The 21,273-nt window shown below is 45.2% G+C and overlaps 1 protein-coding gene across 1 annotated transcript; it reads left to right on the top strand.

Annotated features, from left to right (window-relative positions):
* Positions 1–6,451: 6,451 nt before the first annotated feature.
* LOC308703166 (kelch-like protein 10) lies at positions 6,452–9,994 on the top strand (the record flags this gene model as incomplete). Its single annotated transcript, XM_081386490.1, has 8 exons — positions 6,452–6,594; positions 6,968–7,460; positions 7,672–8,091; positions 8,510–8,707; positions 8,924–9,073; positions 9,242–9,358; positions 9,649–9,740; positions 9,862–9,994. The coding sequence occupies 8 exons, from the start codon at positions 6,452–6,454 to the stop codon at positions 9,992–9,994; spliced, it is 1,746 nt and encodes a 581-aa protein (XP_081242616.1).
* Positions 9,995–21,273: the final 11,279 nt, after the last annotated feature.

The raw sequence follows: 21,273 nt of genomic DNA, 5'->3' as shown, positions 1-21,273 counted from the left end.
CAGATGAGATCTGTACGTGTACTGAGTTTCATATTAATTCATGCAAGCGTGTTTGATCTATGAACCAAGTTTTCAGACCCCGTTCAAGGGTGAACCACCCAGAAGTTATAACACACTTCCTGTGTCCCATTATTCGCCATAAATTTGTTTCCTCGCCACAGCCAAACCGTTCGAGATATCAAAAATCCGTTCGCAAGAATTCGTCCTCAATGTCTTGAATTCATTCACACCAAGTTTGGTGGCGATCGGATGAATTCCCTAGGAGGAGTATTTCACATTCCATTGTATGCGTTTTTCAAACAACGTATAATAACCGACTTCCTGTTGGGCTTTTGTAAAACTTAGAGCATGAAAGTTGTGCGGCCCGATGAGATCTATGTGTACTGAGTTTCATATTATTACCTGCAAGCGTGTTTGATTTATGGACCAAGTTTTCGGACACCATTCCAGGGGGCGCCGTCGAGCCCCCCTGCCACGCCCGGGTACCAGCTTCAGCCCGGCCCTGATGGCCGCAGGTTCTGACCTGTGTGCAAAATTTCAAGAGTTTTTGATCATGTTAAGGGCCTCAAAAGTGGCAAAAAGGCAGAAAAAAAAATCCTTACGGAAACAATAGGGCCGGGTATTTAAATTTTAAATACAATTAAAAATATTTAATTTTACAATAAAAAAATAAGCTATATAATAAAGTGTACAATAAGATTTTCACATTTTTTCACCTTATGTTTAATGTAAGAGCGAGTGCGGCCATTAGTACCTTGTGTCGAGACTTCTGGTCTCATCCGCTTCCAGTTAATTTAGCTGTACAACAGTCCGTAATGCTGCGTGTTATTGCGAACCTCTTTCTCATATTTAGGGCCCAAGCCCTGGAAGGTGAGCAGGCCTAATGTTTTTCTAAGGATTAGTATTTTTGTTCAAGGTTTCAGGGGCTTTTGGGGCCTTTAACATTTTCAAAAACTGATCATTGATCGTAGGCCTCATTGATCTGATCCGGGTATAAAGTTCATCACTGTGAAAAAGAAAGCCTGTAATATTCAAAATAGTTTGTGTTCATGAATGTGTGTGAATTGTGTTCATAAATACTGTTAAGGAAGTTTGTATTAGACTAATTTACACACACATGTTTTATGGGGATTTTCCATAGAAATAATGATTTGTTTTACTGAACAAATTATATCCCCTAATCTGAAACCTACAATTACAGAAAATGTTCTGCATTTTTACGTTTAAAAACAAACAAAAACAACACACCTTTAGTATGATTTACAAGCTGTTTTTCTTGTGGGGACCAAAAACATGTCCCCATAAGGTCAATAAGCAGGTGAGTTTGATCAAGGTTGGTGCTAAATGCAGGAAAATAGCCATCGAGGACCAGGGGGGTATTCCAGAAAGCAGGTTATGTGACATACCCGGGTAAGTTTAAGGGTAAGTTAGTGGATAACCTCAACTTTCGGTTCCAAAAACGGAGGTAACTTTCTGGGTATGTATGTAACCATAGGAACTTACTCTCTGAAGATAACCTGCTCGGTAGCAGGTTATGTTTCAGGGTTAGTTTGTTTCAGAAGGTTACTGAGCATGGCGTGCCGTTTTAAAGACGATCCAGTGGATGTGGAAGCACAGATAATACAAATTCTTTTCTGCAAATGTGTTTTCGTATCCAAATGAATATTTGCGGGAGTGTTGCCGTTTTTCAAAAAAATCGTTAATTTATTAAACGAAGATAATGGAGTTAAAATTTAACTCCATTTATTTAACTTTTTTTGCGACGGTGAGTTTTTTGTATACAATAGGTGATGCAGAGCATGTGGGAAAGGCAACTGTGTGTAGGGCTGTTCGTACAGTATGCATTGCACTCAAACGGTTCCTACACACTTTTGTGCAGTTCCCTGCAAACCACTGAGGGTCATTAAAGAGAAATTCCACAGAGTGGCGGGTTTGTCCATTCTATGACATTCTATGAAAGACCATTTTAGTTACATAGCACTATACTTAATCTATTCATGCTGTATACAGTGACAGTCACAATAATTTTAAAAGTTTCTAATTATATAACTTTCAATTTCAGGGTTCCCAAATGTGATTGGGTGCATTGATGGAACCCACATTCCCATTAAAGCTCCTTCAGTCAATGAAGGAGACTATGTTAATAGAAAGTCAATCCATAGCATCAATGTGCAGGTGACAATAGATTTTTTGGGTGCTAAATATTTGGGTGTTTAAACCATTAAATCACCCTCATTATTGGTCCCCACTAACTAGGTGATATGTGATGCAACCCACCTCATCACTAATGTTGAAGCCAAATGGCCAGGGTCTGTACATGATGCCAGAATGTTTAGGGAGTCATCATTGTGCCACAAATTTCAACAGGGCATGTTTTGCCTTACACAATGATTTTTTTTTTTATGTTTTTTTTTTTTAATGCAATTATACACTTTAACTACCTTTATATGACACTTCAATGGTTACTTGCTGGGGGACAGAGGGTACCCCTGTCTGCCCTATATGATGACACCCTACCCTGAACCTGAGCCTGGACCACAGGCACAATTCAACCTGGCCCACAGCAGAACATGGACCATAGGCATCCTGAAGGCAAGGTTTCAGTGCCTGTGTGGGCTCAGGGTCAACCCAGAAAGGTCATGTGACATCACAGCTGCTTGTGTTGTTCTTCACAACATTGCCACACTGAGAGGTGAGAGGGCCCCCCCTTCTCTTGAAGATGGCCAAGAGGAACCCCCAGTGAACCCAGTAGACCAAAGAGATGGCAGGGTGGTACGAGACATGATTTGCCAAAATCACTTTAATTAAAACCAGTTAACAGTCAAGTGTTCATTGTTTCTTTATTTCCTGTAACAAAAGACATTTGTATTTATTGCTTTAGATTTCATTCATCAACCAATGACAGATTACTGTTCACATACTATTTCCCACCTTAAGCTGGTGCTCCAGCAATTCAAGCCTGGCCTTTTTTTAGGTTAAGCCTTTTCTCCTCCATTTGAAGCTGTCTAAGGTCCATCTCCATGTCACTTTTTCTGTTTTGCTTTTGAAGGTGGACCTTATACAGCTCTTTGGCAGGCAACTAGAAAGACAGAATAATTAAACATGACTGATAAAGTCTGTAATACAAACACAGACCAAATATTTAAATGAGGAAGGAGAACTGCAGAACATTTCTTACACTGCTAAGATTCTGTGTGGAGGTAGATGGACCCTCATCTGTATTAAAATCTCCTGCCATATTCTGTAAAATGACAATGACAATTTATTTATTCTCTTATGCAAAAAAGGGGGAATTCATTCTATGCATCATACCTCTATGGGCCTCCCCACATTTTCTGTTTCTGTCACAGCAGAAGTGGTCTCTTCATCTTCAGCCTGCAGTGAAAATAAGGAAGGATGCTTGGTCTAGCAAACAGAAACCTAAAGACAATAATCACTTACAACTGTGACAGAGTGTGGTGTTGCAGGAGGATCCAATAATACAATGTGGCCATCAGCAACTGCAAGATCATTAAACCAATAAGATAATCATGCATATTCAATACTCACTGTATATTCTTAAACAAATACAACTAATAAAGAAGGACATTAGGAACATCTAAGAGTACTAGTAATAAGATTACAGTACACAGCATATGCAGTCAAAGCAGCATGCATACTGCACAAGTGAATCAATGACTGTAAAATGCATTCAAAATGCCTATTTAAAATGGTGACAATGTTGATGATTTTCTTTATTAAAACACTGACAAAAACAGTGAAAACATCAATAAATCATAAGTAATAATATGGTACACCTACATTTTACTAAGCCACTTGTCTTGGTAGCTGAGTCCGATGAACTGCCCCTGGAATCCCATCGACCACAGGTCGTCCTTTATTAAGGGACAGTGCCAGCTCCTCAGCTGGGGTGAGGGAAGGTGGAGGTGGACCCCCACCTGTTTTACGGGCCTCAGCCTTCTTTCTATTGGCTACATAGGAAACTAAATTGCATGGCGTCAGTAACAAGTTTAGAAAATATTACCTTGCTGGAGAATGTTTTTGTGTTTCATTTTGACTTGGCTCACACTTCTTCTGGCTCCGGAAGGATTACACCTGATAAAACAAGAAGCCAACATATTAGTAGCCAATTATGTGCATTACTACTGTAATATTAAGAAATGTATGGAGGCCAACAAGTAAATACTTGTCTATTTTTACTACATTCCCCTAAATAATTTTTGCGTCACAATGAAAGGGGAAAATAGCCCATTTATAATTTTATAAACTCGTGCATTTACTCTGTCCGTTACTTTTTGTCAAGCCAACTCTCTTTCTTTTGCTGATGCAGCAGTATTGTTTTTTTTTTTTGTTTTTTTTTTATAATGGGCCTATAGTCTTCATAAGCAAGCATTAAAACCTCCAACTCAGTTTCACCTAAGTATGTAGCTCGCTTTTTTTCTCCCTGGGTTTCCATGGTGACTCCTGAAATCGGCGATCCATTGAAAATGTCTTTATGTACTCACCGTGCGCGCGCATTAACTCTGGGTAACCAGTAGGAGGTTGATTAAACTAACTCTTCTCAGGTGTTTTGGAACCGACATACTCATGGTATGCGGGTTTGGGGTAAATCAACCCAGAGGTTATGATTTACCAAATGGTAAGTTAACCAAGCTTTCTGGAATACCCCCCAGAGCTGAGAACCCCTGCCCTACACATTGATTGCAAATGTTCTGATTCTTCATTATTTTTGGGTAATGTCATGGATCAGCCATTCACACAGCACACCTTCACCAGAGTACTAAACACTCACACCTGCACCTCATCTGCACCATCATCAAGCCAGCTACAAAAGCACACACCTCGTCTCACATCATTGTCCGGTCTTGTTTCTATGAAGTGAACTGCTTACCTGTTCTCCAGCATTGGTACTCCAGCGTATTCCTCTCCTGTGTTCTCCTGTCATCATCCTGCATACTCACCAAACACCAAGATGTGTGTGCGCCCATCCAGCCATCCGTCCAGCTATCCGTGATCTCCCTCACCTGTAAAACAAGAAGGTCTTCATTACTAAGCTTTACTCATTCTTCAAAGTCTATTTGAACTGCATCCTCATCCGTATTCTCCATTCTGCTCAGTGCTGTTAATAAAGCTCACATTTCAATGTATTTCTTTGTGTCTGGATCTGCATTCTGTAACAGGTAACACTTTACAATAAGGCTTTATTAGTTAATTCACTATAGTTAACAAACTGACAATGGACAATACTTCTAAAGCAGTTATTAATCTCGGTTAATGATAATTTCAACATTTAATAACACATTATTAAATTCAGAAGGATTTAATGGACCTGAGCTAACATGAACTAACAATGATCTGTTGTATTTTTTTAAACCAATGTTAACAAAGAATAACTATGGTAACAAATGTAGCTATTGCTCATTGTTAATGCATTAACTGACTTTACCTTATTGTAAAGTGTTACCTATTGTTCTTTATAAATCTGTATAACACTTGAATCAGTTTAAAACATTTGTTTACTTTATGTAGTTTTTGTGTGTATTGATTTTTGGATTTAAATATAATTTAGAGTTCTTTTTATTTTAAGAAAAAAAATATAAAACCTGTTATTGTTTGAAAACGCTTATTTCAATATCGTGATAATACCATATATATTCGGTCAAATTCCTAAAAAAAAAAAAATAATAATAATAATAATAATAACTGTGTCATGGCTTAATGTCCATGGGAAAATGTGGGTCCCATGGCCAAACCAGTGGAGAACTGCTGGTACAGTATAAGGGACCATTTCAGATACAGCCGTAGTGTCTTAGTGACTGTTCAAAGTCTTGTTTGTTGAATTTTTCCAGTTGTAAATATTGTAAAAAAGAAAAGAAAAAAAGTCAGCTTGCCCATTGATTTGTCATTTTACTTATAATGGCAGTAATTCTGAATTTACAGATTTAACCAATAAAAGCAAGACATTGCACTCATGTTGTGGCCTAATGCTGCGTGACCTTGAAATGGAATGGGACAATCCTCTTCATACAGGCCTCTGGTAAACTTGTTTGGGGTCACAGTCACACCATGCAAGAAAAATCTGTCCTACTGTCAAAAACTCACTAGTGTGTGTGTATTGTGCAATCAAAAATGCATGATTGCATATTCAAATGACTAATTATCCCATGCTTTATTTTATTTGTCACTGAGTTAATTTTTTTTAAATTAATTTTAATATCTTTGTTACTGTGAAGATGTTTCATTCAAAAGGAATCGATAAAACAAAACTCTATAATAATTATGTGGCCAAGACACAAACTGAAGAGATATATTCAAGCTCTACAACTATGATGTCACAGACACATTCTCTAGAACTCTCCTGAGCAAAAGTCCCACAAAGACTCAATCCTGAGGAGACTTTACACAGAGTTTGAGGAGAGAAGACTGAATACATTTACAGTCCTGAGAGAACATGGAGAACATAAGAGCAACAGCCTTTGACGTGTTTGATGAAGCACGTTTACTGGGCGAACACACTGACATGATCATCAAGTCCAATGACAGAGAATTTCAAGTGCACAAGATCATCATGTGTGGCTGCAGCAGCTACTTTAGGTGAGAAGAAGCATTTGAACTGCAATTGTGTGCAAATTACCAAGAAATTATTATAATTATATACATAATTTCCACTGCCAACATTATAACTTACTGTTGAAACTGCCTTAGTCCAAATATATAAATGCATGAAAATGTGTAATGAGTGTATTGCCAGAAAAATGAATGTAACTACGATATCTAGGAAAACCCATTCTTGAAATTTGATTCTGGAAGTGGCTATGAATGAAGTTTTACCCAGCATTTCAAATTTAATATAGGAAACTAATCTGTTTCTCTAATTAAATTTGGCTGAAATTATGTAAATAACGAAAAGTTATTTTATATACACTCATTATTAACGTCTGTATTTCTTTGTCAAATTTGTTCACAGGGCTCTTTTCTCCAACAACTGGAGCAGCCCAGCACAACATGTCTGTGAAGTTCAAGGAATATCCCGAGACATCATTCCTCTTATTATCCAGTATGCGTACACAAGATCTGTGCTCATTACTCAAGAGAATGTGCTGGAGCTCTTGGTGGCGGCTGAAATGATCTCAGTCTCAGGTCTTGTAGATTCCTGCTGTCAGTTCCTGGAGTCAGAGTTATGCCCAGAGAACTGCATTGGCATCTGCAGGTTTACAGAGGACGTTTCCTCCTGCTCAAAGCTCCACTGTAAAGCACAGCACTACATCCTGCAGCACTTTGAGGAGGTTCTGCACGTCCCTGAGGAGTTCCTGGAGCTCTCCCTGGAACAGCTGGAGGAGATCATTGGTGAGGATGAGCTGAATGTCAGACAGGAGGAGCTGGTTTTTGAAGCCGTCCTCCACTGGATCAATCATGCACCAGAAAACAGGAGGCGACACATTGCCGTGCTTCTGCCAAAGGTAAAACAGAGATTTTTGCTTTTTTTTTTTTATTACAAATATCTTAAAACTCTTAAAATCAAGATTCATTTTCTGCTATTATTTTAATGTTAGTTAAATGTTAGACATTTTGCCATTTTGGAAATCTTTTTTGGTTGTTGAACACCATATAACTGCTTAGTAACAGTCTGGCAACAGTCTCTGAAAGTCTAAACTCTCCCTTGTGCTTCAGGTTCGATTGGGGTTGATGTCATCAGACTACTTCCTCAATAATGTGAAGTGCAATGCACTAGTGATGGAGAATGAAGCCTGCATGCCTGTTATCATCAATGCAATGAAGACTTTGTTTGACCTCAACATGGACGAACCCACCAACTCAGAACTCATGCATCAACTGACACGTCCACGTCTGCCCTCATCGATCCTATTGGCCATCGGAGGATGGAGCGGCGATAGTCCCACCAATGAGATTGAGGCGTATGATGTGAAGGCAGACTGCTGGGTCAGTGTGACTCGCGAGGGTGACCATCCCAGAGCCTTTCATGGCACAGCAGTCCTGGATGAGTTTGTCTACTGTATTGGTGGTCTTGACCATGTGGAGTATTTCAACAGCGTGAGGAAATTCAATCTTATCACTCAGACTTGGCATGAGGTGAGTAATGCTGTAGGTCAACATGTAACTTTAATTTAGCTTCCTTCACAAAACAGTTTTGTGGTACAGTGATGGCACCGGATTGTACTTTGATATGGACCATAGTGATGAATGATGTGCTGTACTCCACATTACTTCAAAGAATACCACTGTATTACCGTATTACATGTCTAAAAAGTGGTAAAACCATGATACATTTTTTTTTGTGTTCCAGGAATTGTAGCTTTGTATAATATAATATAATATAATATAATATAATATAATATAATATAATATAATATAATATAATATAATATAATATAATATAGTTGCCATCATGATTTTGTCAAAAATGTATTTATTTGCAACTGATAGGACAGAACCAATGAGATGGTGTATTGGTGTGTGTTCGCACACTGATGTGTTTGGTGTGTTGTAGGTGGCCCCCATGTATGAACGCCGCTGCTATATTAGTGTTGCTGTTTTGGACGGGTTCATTTATGCCATTGGTGGTTTTGATGGACAACAACGGCTAAAAACAGTAGAGCGCTACGATCCGAACACCAATCAGTGGACAATGATGGCACCCATGAATGAACAAAGGAGTGACGCTAGCGCCACCTCACTGCAGGGCAGGGTAAGAGCACTTACCCATGATCCCACACTCTTCTGCTGGAGACTCTTAATGCCTGTAAAGCATGAAGGAAAGGGGAAATTGAGATATGGCATAAGGAATTGTGTTAATATGGAAAGGAATATCATAAAATTTAAACAGTGTTTTAAACACTGGTTTTCTGATCAGTCTGTGATGATTGTGCACAAACATCATGCATGGTATTTTTGTGTTTGTCAGATTTATATCTGTGGTGGTTTTACTGGGACCGAGTATCTCTCCTCTGCTGAGAGCTTCAACCCTGAAACAAACCAGTGGACTCTCATCGCTCCCATGAGTAGCCACCGCAGTGGTGTTGGTGTGATCGCGTATGCCGATCTAGTGTATGCTGTGAGTATTAAACACAGTGTTATAGTTTTAATTAACTATGATAACCATGACACAAATACAGAAATATGGAACAATCACAGTTTAAAGGTTGCACTTCTGTAAATGCATGCATTGATGTGCATATACAAATGCACAGAATACATAAATAAAAAGTGTATTTATTTAAAGGTTGGTGGTTTTGATGGTGCCAGTCGTTTGCGGTGTGCGGAGGCCTACAATCCGCTCACTAACATCTGGAGTGATGTTGCATCAATGTACATCCCACGCAGCAACTTTGGCATTGAGGTGAGATGTGGACAGTTAATATCTATCTCTGGTGAAACTATGAAATAACATTACAGTAATGATTTGATGATAATGAATATGGGGTATTTTTTTATTTTTTATTTTTTGGTTCCATTTTGAGAATAATTGGAAAGTTGCACCCTAACATTGTAGAAGGCTTCGATGATCAATTTGTGTCAAAACATTCTACTGTTCAATTGAAGTGTTGCATCTATAAGATTTATTGATGTCAAGTTAAATACTTTAGCTGTACATTATTTATTTTACTTTTTACTTTCCTCAAAATCCAGGTAGTTAATGGTCAGTTGTTTGCTGTCGGAGGCTATAATGGATTCAACACCAGCTCTGATGTGGAGCGCTACGATGAGAAGACAGATCAATGGTAACTTCCACAAACACTAAATCTCACAGATCATTTCACACTGCATAAGATATAAGTGGAAGTCTCTAAGTCTAATACAGACTATATTTCATTGCATTCCTTGCATCTGTTTTCTACACAGGTTTGATGCAAATGAAATGGCCATTTCCCGCAGTGCTCTGAGCTGTTGTGTAGCATCAGGATTGCCTAACATGGCACAGTATGCTGCCCTACGAGACACCGTACAGACACAAGACTTGTCTGACAGTGGATGATCTCCTTCTAGCAGATCTGACAGTCTGACTACAAATGGAGAGTCATGTTTCCTGAATAAATGCATTAAAAAAAGAGGCTGTCTTCTAAATGTTAAACTTTCTCTCAGGTGTAGTGTTGTTCATTTAAAGAATTAAATCTTGCAAGGGATCTCTACAGCTCAACAAACCAACATATAATATTGAGAATTCTGTTTACTGAGTAAACTATTTATTGCTTTATTAAACTTTGTATGAATTACTGTAATTTGCTGGCTTCTTTTATATGATTATACATTGTGCATGATTGATTTAACTCATAGATAGTCTTTGCTAAAGAAGCATTGATTATGTGATGTTTTTATTACTATAGGCATAATCGACACATGGAAATATAACTTTTGTGTTACGTTAAACAGTCAAGCTTATACAATAATTTTTGCAGTGTCATTATTGACTATATTAATAATAACAGTGTCAATAATAATTATTATTATTATAGATACGCACACATGCACACAGTCATATACATTCTCATATAGACACCCTGAATTCATTCCGATTGATGAATATGAATGTAATGTTTACATGAATGCTAAACAAGTGATCAGGTTGATGTGCGCGTTTATGTTACAAGCTTCAACTCAGAATAGATTTTTTGACATGCACACACTGCACAAATATACAGAGTTTACTACGGTGGCCTAGAGAGCTCAATGTGCTGCAACTGAAGAAAACACATGCAAATAGAAAAACACCCGCAAATTAAGAAAACATCTTCATCACTTTCACAACACATGTGTGCTCCAAATATTAACAAAACAACCAAATACAGAAATGCTCGCAAAAGTTCACAATATCAAGACTTTGTAAAAGGGCATAATAGGACCCCTTTAAGGTGTTTCAGTGCAAGTTGCTTTCAGTTAAGACGGCTGGTCCCAGCATGGGATACTGCATGTTGGTTGCTGAGTTCACAAAAAAACCAAGTACAGAAACGCTTACCACACACCAGCTATAGGGGGAGACAGTGCTCTCACCACACAAAAGCTATAGGGGGAGACAGTGCTCTCACCACACACCAGCTATAGGGGGAGACAGTTCTCTCACCACACACCAGCTATAGTTGGAGACAGAGCGCTCACCACACACCAGCTATAGATGGAGACAGTGCTCTCACCACACACCAGCTATAGGTGGAGACAGAGCTCTCACCACACACCAGCTATAGGTGGAGACAGAGCTCTCACCACACACCAGCTATAGGGGGAGACAGTGCTCTCACCACACACCAGCTATAGTTGGAGACAGAGCTCTCACCACACACCAGCTATAGGTGGAGACAGAGCGCTCACCACACACCAGCTATAGGTGGAGACAGAGCTCTCACCACACACCAGCTATAGGTGGAGACAGAGCTCTCACCACACACCAACTATAGGTGGAGACAGAGCTCTCACCACACACCAGCTATAGGTGGAGACAGAACGCTCACCACACACCAGCTATAGGTGGAGACAGAACGCTCACCACACACCAGCTATAGGTGGAGACAGAGCGCTCACCACACACCAGGTATAGGTGGAGAGAGAGCTCTCACCACACACCAGCTATAGGTGGAGACAGTGCTCTCACCACACACCAGCTATAGGTGGAGACAGAGCGCTCACCACACACCAGCTATAGGTGGAGACAGAGCTCTCACCACACACCAGCTATAGGTGGAGACAGAGCGCTCACCACACACCAGCTATAGGTGGAGACAGAGCTCTCACCACAAACCAGCTATAGTTGGAGACAGAGCTCTCACCACACACCAGCTATAGGTGGAGACAGAGCTCTCACCACACACCAGCTATAGGTGGAGACAGAGCTCTCACCACAAACCAGCTATAGTTGGAGACAGAGCTCTCACCACACACCAGCTATAGGTGGAGACAGAGCGCTCACCACACACCAGCTATAGGTGGAGAGAGAGCTCTCACCACACACCAGCTATAGGTGGAGAGAGAGCTCTCACCACACACCAGCTATAGGTGGAGACAGTGCTCTCACCACACACCAGCTATAGGTGGAGACAGTGCTCTCACCACACACCAGCTATAGGTGGAGACAGAGCGCTCACCACACACCAGCTATAGGTGGAGACAGAGCTCTCACCACACACCAGCTATAGGTGGAGACAGAGCGCTCACCACACACCAGCTATAGGTGAAGACAGTGCTCTCACCACACACCATCTATAGGTGGAGACAGAGCGCTCACCACACACCAGCTATAGGTGGAGAGAGAGCTCTCACCACACACCAGCTATAGGTGGAGACAGTGCTCTCACCACACACACCAGCTATATGTGGAGACAGTGCTCTCACCACACACCAACTATAGGTGGAGACAGAGCTTTCACCACAGACCAGCTATAGGTGGAGACAGTGCTCTCACCACACACCAGCTATAGGTGGAGACAGAGCTCTCACCACACACCAGCTATAGGTGGAGACAGAGCTCTCACCACACACCAGCTATAGTTGACGACAGAATGCTCACCACACTCCAGCTATAGGTGGAGACAGTGCTCTCACCACACACCAGCTATAGGTGGAGACAGAGCTCTCACCACACACCAGCTATAGGTGGAGACAGAGCTCTCACCACACACCAGCTATAGTTGACGACAGAATGCTCACCACACTCCAATTATAGGTGGAGACAGAGCTCTCAACACACACCAGCTATAGGTGGAGACATAGCGATCACCACACACCAGTTATAGGTGGAGACAGAGCTCTCAACACACACCAGCTATAGGTGGAGACAGAGCGCTCAGCACACACCAGCTATAGGTGGAGACAGAGCTCTCAACACACACCAGCTAAAGGTGGAGACATTTAGTCATTTACATTTTACATTTAGTCATCAGAAACAGAGCACTCACACACACACCAGCTATAGGTGGAGACAGAGCGCTCACCACACACCAGCTATTGGTGGAGACAGTGCTCTCACCACACACCAGCTATAGGTGGAGACAGAGCTCTCAACACACACCAGCTAAAGGTGGAGACATTTAGTCATTTACATTTTACATTTAGTCATCAGAAACAGAGCACTCACACACACACCAGCTATAGGTGGAGACAGAGCGCTCACCACACACCAGCTATTGGTGGAGACAGTGCTCTCACCACACACCAGCTATAGGTGGAGACAGAGCGATCACCACACACCAGCTATAGGTGGAGACTGTGCTCTCACCACACTCCAGCTATAGGTGGAGACAGTGCTCTCACCACACACCAGCTATTGGTGGAGACAGTGCTCTCACCACACACTAGCTATAGGTGGAGACAGAGCTCTCACCACACACCACCTTTAGGTGGAGACATAGCGATCACCACACACCAGCTATAAGTGGAGACAGAGCGATCACCACACACCAGATATAGGTGGAGACAGAGCTCTCACCACACACCAGCTATACGTGGAGACAGAGCTCTCACCACACACCAGCTATAGGTGGAGACAGAGCGCTCACCACACACCAGCTATAGTTGACGACAGAATGCTCACCACACTCCAATTATAGGTGGAGACAGAGCTCTCAACACACACCAGCTATAGGTGGAGACATAGCGATCACCACACACCAGTTATAGGTGGAGACAGAGCGCTCAGCACACACCAGCTATAGGTGGAGACAGAGCTCTCAACACACACCAGCTAAAGGTGGAGACATTTAGTCATTTACATTTTACATTTAGTCATCAGAAACAGAGCACTCACACACACACCAGCTATAGGTGGAGACAGAGCGCTCACCACACATCAGCTATTGGTGGAGACAGTGCTCTCACCACACACCAGCTATAGGTGGAGACAGAGCTCTCAACACACACCAGCTAAAGGTGGAGACATTTAGTCATTTACATTTTACATTTAGTCATCAGAAACAGAGCACTCACCCACACACCAGCTATAGGTGGAGACAGAGCGCTCACCACACACCAGCTATTGGTGGAGACAGAGCGATCACCACACACCAGCTATAGGTGGAGACTGTGCTCTCACCACACTCCAGCTATAGGTGGAGACAGTGCTCTCACCACACACCAGCTATTGGTGGAGACAGTGCTCTCACCACACACTAGCTATAGGTGGAGACAGAGCTCTCACCACACACCACCTTTAGGTGGAGACATAGCGATCACCACACACCAGCTATAAGTGGAGACAGAGCGATCACCACACACCAGATATAGGTGGAGACAGAGCTCTCACCACACACCAGCTATACGTGGAGACAGAGCTCTCACCACACACCAGCTATAGGTGGAGACAGAGCGCTCACCACACACCAGCTGTAGGTGGAGACAGAGCTCTCACCACACACCAGCTGTAGGTGGAGACAGAGCTCTCACCACACACCAGCTATAGGTGGAGACAGTGCTCTCACCACACACCAGCTATAGGTGGAGACAGAGCTCTCACCACACACCAGCTATAGGTGGAGACATAGCGATCACCACACACCAGCTATAAGTGGAGACAGAGCGATCACCACACACCAGATATAGGTGGAGACAGAGCTCTCACCACACACCAGCTATACGTGGAGACAGAGCTCTCACCACACACCAGCTGTAGGTGGAGACAGAGCGCTCACCACACACCATCTATAGGTGGAGACAGTGCTCTCACCACACACCAGCTATAGGTGGAGACAGTGCACTCACCACACACCAGCTATAGGTGGAGACAGTGCTCTCACCACACACCAGCTATAGGTGGAGACAGAGCGCTCATCACACACCAGCTAAAGGTGGAGACAGTGCTCTCACCACACACCAGCTATAGGTGGAGACAGAGCTCTCACCACACACCAGCTATAGGTGGAGACAGAGCTCTCATCACACACCAGTTTTAGGTGGAGACAGAGCGCTCACCACACTCCAGCTATAGGTGGAGACAGAGCGCTCACCAAACACATCAGCTATAGGTGGTGACAGTGCTCTCACCACACACCAGCTATAGGTGGAGACAGTGCTCTCACCACACACCAACTATAGGTGGAGACAGAGCTCTCACCACAGACCAGCTATAGGTGGAGACAGTGCTCTCACCACACACCAGCTATAGGTGGAGACAGAGCTCTCACCACACACCAGCTATAGGTGGAGACAGAGCGCTCACCACACACCATCTATAGTTGACGACAGAGCTCTCACCACACTCCAGCTATAGGTGGAGCAAGTGCTCTCACCACACACCAGCTATAGGTGGAGACAGAGCTCTCACCACAGACCAGCTATAGGTGGAGACAGTGCTCTCACCACACACCAGCTATAAGTGGAGACAGAGCGCTCAGCACACACCAGCTATAGTTGGAGACAGAGCTCTCACCACAGACCAGCTATAGGTGGAGACAGTCCTCTCACCACACACCAGCTATAAGTGGAGACAGAGCTCTCATTACACACCAGCTATAGGTGGAGACAGTGCTCTCACCACACACCAGCTATAGGTGGAGACAGAGCTCTCACCACACACCAGCTATAGGTGGAGACAGAGCTCTCACCACAGACCAGCTATAGGTGGAGACAGTGCTCTCACCACACACCAGCTATAAGTGGAGACAGAGCGCTCACCACACACCAGCTATTGGTGGAGACAGTGCTCTCACCACACACCAGCTATAGGTGGAGACAGAGCGATCACCACACATCAGCTATAGGTGGAGACAGTGCTCTCACCACACTCCATAGGTGGAGACAGTGCTCTCACCAGACACCAGGTATTGGCGGAGACAGTGCTCTCACCACACACCAGCTATAGGTGGAGACAGAGCTCTCACCACACACCAGCTATAGGTGGAGACATAGCGATCACCACACACCAGCTATAAGTGGAGACAGAGCAATCACCACACACCAGATATAGGTGGAGACAGAGCTCTCACCACACACCAGCTATACGTGGAGACAGAGCTCTCACCACACACCAGCTATTGGTGGAGACAGAGCGCTCACCACACACCAGCTGTAGGTGGAGACAGAGCTCTCACCACACACCAGCTGTAGGTGGAGACAGAGCTCTCACCACACACCAGCTATAGGTGGAGACAGTGCTCTCACCACACACCAGCTATAGGTGGAGACAGAGGTCTCACCACACACCAGCTATAGGTGGAGACATAGCGATCACCACACATCAGCGATAAGTGGAGACAGAGCGATCACCACACACCAGATATAGGTGGAGACAGAGCTCTCACCACACACCAGCTATACGTGGAGACAGAGCTCTCACCACACACCAGCTGTAGGTGGAGACAGAGCGCTCACCACACACCATCTATAGGTGGAGACAGTGCTCTCACCACACACCAGCTATAGGTGGAGACAGTGCACTCACCACACACCAGCTATAGGTGGAGACAGTGCTCTCACCACACACCAAATATAGGTGGAGACAGAGCTCTCACCACACACCAGCTAAAGGTGGAGACAGTGCTCTCACCACACACCAGCTATAAGTGGAGACAGAGCGATCACCACACACATCAGCTATAGGTGGAGACAGAGCGCTCACCACACACCAGCTATAGGTGGAGACAGTGGTCTCACCACACACCAGCTATAGGTGGAGACAGAGCGCTCACCACACACCAGCTATAGGTGGAGACAGACCTCTCACCACACACCAGCTATAGGTGGAGACAGTGCTCTCACCACACACCAGCTATAGGTGGAGACAATGCTCTCACCACACACCAGCTATAGGTGGAGACAGTGCTCTCACCACACACCAGCTATAGGTGGAGAAAGAGCGCTCACCACACACCAGCTATTGGTGGAGACAGTGCTCTCACCATACACCAGCTATAGGTGGAGACAGTGCTCTCACCACACACCAGCTATAGTTGACGACAGAATGCTCACCACACTCCAGCTATACGTGGAGACTTTGCTCTCACCACACACCAGCTATAGGTGGAGACAGAGCTCTCACCACACACCAGCTATAGGTGGAGACAGAGCTCTCTCCACACACCAGCTATAGGTGGAGACAGAGCTCTCACCACACACCAGCTATATGTGGAGACAGAGCTCTCACCACACACCAGCTATAGGTGGAGACAGAGCGCTCACCACACACCAGCTATAGTTGACGACAGAATGCTCACCACACTCCAGCTATAGGTGGAGACAGTGCTCTCACCACACACCAGCTATAGGTGGAGACAGAGCTCTCACCACACACCAGCTATAGGTGGAGACAGAGCTCTCACCACACACCAGCTATAGGTGGAGACAGAGCTCTCAGCACACACCAGCTATAGATGGAGACAGAGCGCTCACCACACACCAGCTATAGGTGGAGACAGAGCTCTCTCCACACACCAGCTATAGGTGGAGACAGAGCACTCACACACACACCAGCTATAGGTGGAGACAGAGCGCTCACCACACACCAGCTATAGGTGGAGACAGTTCTTTCACCACACACCAGCTATAGGTGGAGACAGAGCTCTCACCACACACCAGCTATAGGTGGAGACAGAGCTCTCACCACACACCAGTTATAGGTGGAGACAGAGCACTCACCACACACATCAGCTATAGGTGGTAAGAGTGCTTTCACCACACACACCAGCTATAGGTGGAGACAGAGCTCTCACCACACACCAGCCATAAGTGGAGACAGTGCTCTCACCACACACACCAGCTATAGGTGGAGACAGTACTCTCACCACACACCAGCTATAGGTGGAGAAAGAGCACTCACCACACACCAGCTATAGGTGGAGACGGTGCTCTCACCACACACCAGCTATAGGTGGAGACAGTGATCTCACCACACACACCAGCTATAGGTGGAGACAGTGCGCTCATCACACACCAGCTATAGGTGGAGACAGTGCACTCACCACACACCAGCTATAGGTGGAGACAGTGCTCTCACCACACACCAGCTATAGGTGGAGACAGAGCGCTCACCACACACCAGCTAAAGGTGGAGACAGTGCTCTCACCACACACCAGCTATAGGTGGAGACAGAGCTCTCACCACACACCAGCTATAGGTGGAGACAGAGCTCTCATCACACACCAGTTTTAGGTGGAGACAGAGCGCTCACCACACTCCAGCTATAGATGGAGACAGAGCGCTCACCAAACACATCAGCTATAGGTGGTGACAGTGCTCTCACCACACACCAGCTATAGGTGGAGACAGTGCTCTCACCACACACCAACTATAGGTGGAGACAGAGCTCTCACCACAGACCAGCTATAGGTGGAGACAGTGCTCTCACCACACACCAGCTATAGGTGGAGACAGAGCTCTCACCACACACCAGCTATAGGTGGAGACAGAGCGCTCACCACACACCATCTATAGTTGACGACAGAATGCTCACCACACTCCAGCTATAGGTGGAGCAAGTGCTCTCACCACACACACCAGCTATAGGTGGAGACAGAGCTCTCACCACAGACCAGCTATAGGTGGAGACAGTGCTCTCACCACACACCAGCTATAAGTGGAGACGGAGCGCTCAGCACACACCAGCTATAGGTGGAGACAGAGCTCTCACCACAGACCAGCTATAGGTGGAGACAGTGCTCTCACCACACACCAGCTATAAGTGGAGACAGAGCTCTCATTACACACCAGCTATAGGTGGAGACAGTGCTCTCACCACACACCAGCTATAGGTGGAGACAGAGCTCTCACCACACACCAGCTATAGGTGGAGACAGAGCTCTCACCACAGACCAGCTATAGGTGGAGACAGTGCTCTCACCACACACCAGCTATAAGTGGAGACAGAGCGCTCACCACACACCAGCTATTGGTGGAGACAGTGCTCTCACCACACACCAGCTATAGGTGGAGACAGAGCGATCACCACACATCAGCTATAGGTGGAGACAGTGCTCTCACCACACTCCATAGGTGGAGACAGTGCTCTCACCACACACCAGGTATTGGCGGAGACAGTGCTCTCACCACACACCAGCTATAGGTGGAGACAGAGCTCTCACCACACACCAGCTATAGGTGGAGACATAGCGATCACCACACATCAGCGATAAGTGGAGACAGAGCGATCACCACACACCAGATATAGGTGGAGACAGAGCTCTCACCACACACCAGCTATACGTGGAGACAGAGCTCTCACCACACACCAGCTGTAGGTGGAGACAGAGCGCTCACCACACACCATCTATAGGTGGAGACAGAGCTCTCACCACACACCAGCTATAGGTGGAGACAGTGCTCTCACCACACACCAGCTATAGGTGGAGACAGAGCTCTCACCACACACCAGCTATAGGTGGAGACATAGCGATCACCACACATCAGCGATAAGTGGAGACAGAGCGATCACCACACACCAGATATAGGTGGAGACAGAGCTCTCACCACAAACCAGCTATAGTTGGAGACAGAGCTCTCACCACACACCAGCTATAGGTGGAGACAGAGCTCTCACCACACACCAGCTATAGGTGGAGACAGAGCTCTCACCACAAACCAGCTATAGTTGGAGACAGAGCTCTCACCACACACCAGCTATAGGTGGAGACAGAGCGCTCACCACACACCAGCTATAGGTGGAGAGAGAGCTCTCACCACACACCAGCTATAGGTGGAGAGAGAGCTCTCACCACACACCAGCTATAGGTGGAGACAGTGCTCTCACCACACACCAGCTATAGGTGGAGACAGTGCTCTCACCACACACCAGCTATAGGTGGAGACAGAGCGCTCACCACACACCAGCTATAGGTGGAGACAGAGCTCTCACCACACACCAGCTATAGGTGGAGACAGAGCGCTCACCACACACCAGCTATAGGTGAAGACAGTGCTCTCACCACACACCATCTATAGGTGGAGACAGAGCGCTCACCACACACCAGCTATAGGTGGAGAGAGAGCTCTCACCACACACCAGCTATAGGTGGAGACAGTGCTCTCACCACACACACCAGCTATATGTGGAGACAGTGCTCTCACCACACACCAACTATAGGTGGAGACAGAGCTTTCACCACAGACCAGCTATAGGTGGAGACAGTGCTCTCACCACACACCAGCTATAGGTGGAGACAGAGCTCTCACCACACACCAGCTATAGGTGGAGACAGAGCTCTCACCACACACCAGCTATAGTTGACGACAGAATGCTCACCACACTCCAGCTATAGGTGGAGACAGTGCTCTCACCACACACCAGCTATAGGTGGAGACAGAGCTCTCACCACACACCAGCTATAGGTGGAGACAGAGCTCTCACCACACACCAGCTATAGTTGACGACAGAATGCTCACCACACTCCAATTATAGGTGGAGACAGAGCTCTCAACACACACCAGCTATAGGTGGAGACATAGCGATCACCACACACCAGTTATAGGTGGAGACAGAGCTCTCAACACACACCAGCTATAGGTGGAGACAGAGCGCTCAGCACACACCAGCTATAGGTGGAGACAGAGCTCTCAACACACACCAGCTAAAGGTGGAGACATTTAGTCATTTACATTTTACATTTAGTCATCAGAAACAGAGCACTCACACACACACCAGCTATAGGTGGAGACAGAGCGCTCACCACACACCAGCTATTGGTGGAGACAGTGCTCTCACCACACACCAGCTATAGGTGGAGACAGAGCTCTCAACACACACCAGCTAAAGGTGGAGACATTTAGTCATTTACATTTTACATTTAGTCATCAGAAACAGAGCACTCACACACACACCAGCTATAGGTGGAGACAGAGCGCTCACCACACACCAGCTATTGGTGGAGACAGTGCTCTCACCACACACCAGCTATAGGTGGAGACAGAGCGATCACCACACACCAGCTATAGGTGGAGACTGTGCTCTCACCACACTCCAGCTATAGGTGGAGACAGTGCTCTCACCACACACCAGCTATTGGTGGAGACAGTGCTCTCACCACACACTAGCTATAGGTGGAGACAGAGCTCTCACCACACACCACCTTTAGGTGGAGACATAGCGATCACCACACACCAGCTATAAGTGGAGACAGAGCGATCACCACACACCAGATATAGGTGGAGACAGAGCTCTCACCACACACCAGCTATACGTGGAGACAGAGCTCTCACCACACACCAGCTATAGGTGGAGACAGAGCGCTCACCACACACCAGCTATAGTTGACGACAGAATGCTCACCACACTCCAATTATAGGTGGAGACAGAGCTCTCAACACACACCAGCTATAGGTGGAGACATAGCGATCACCACACACCA

Source organism: Scardinius erythrophthalmus (assembly GCF_964197995.2).
Source record: "Scardinius erythrophthalmus genome assembly, chromosome: 15".
Lineage (NCBI taxonomy): Eukaryota > Metazoa > Chordata > Actinopteri > Cypriniformes > Leuciscidae > Scardinius > Scardinius erythrophthalmus.
This window is presented reverse-complemented; position numbering and strand designations above follow the sequence as displayed.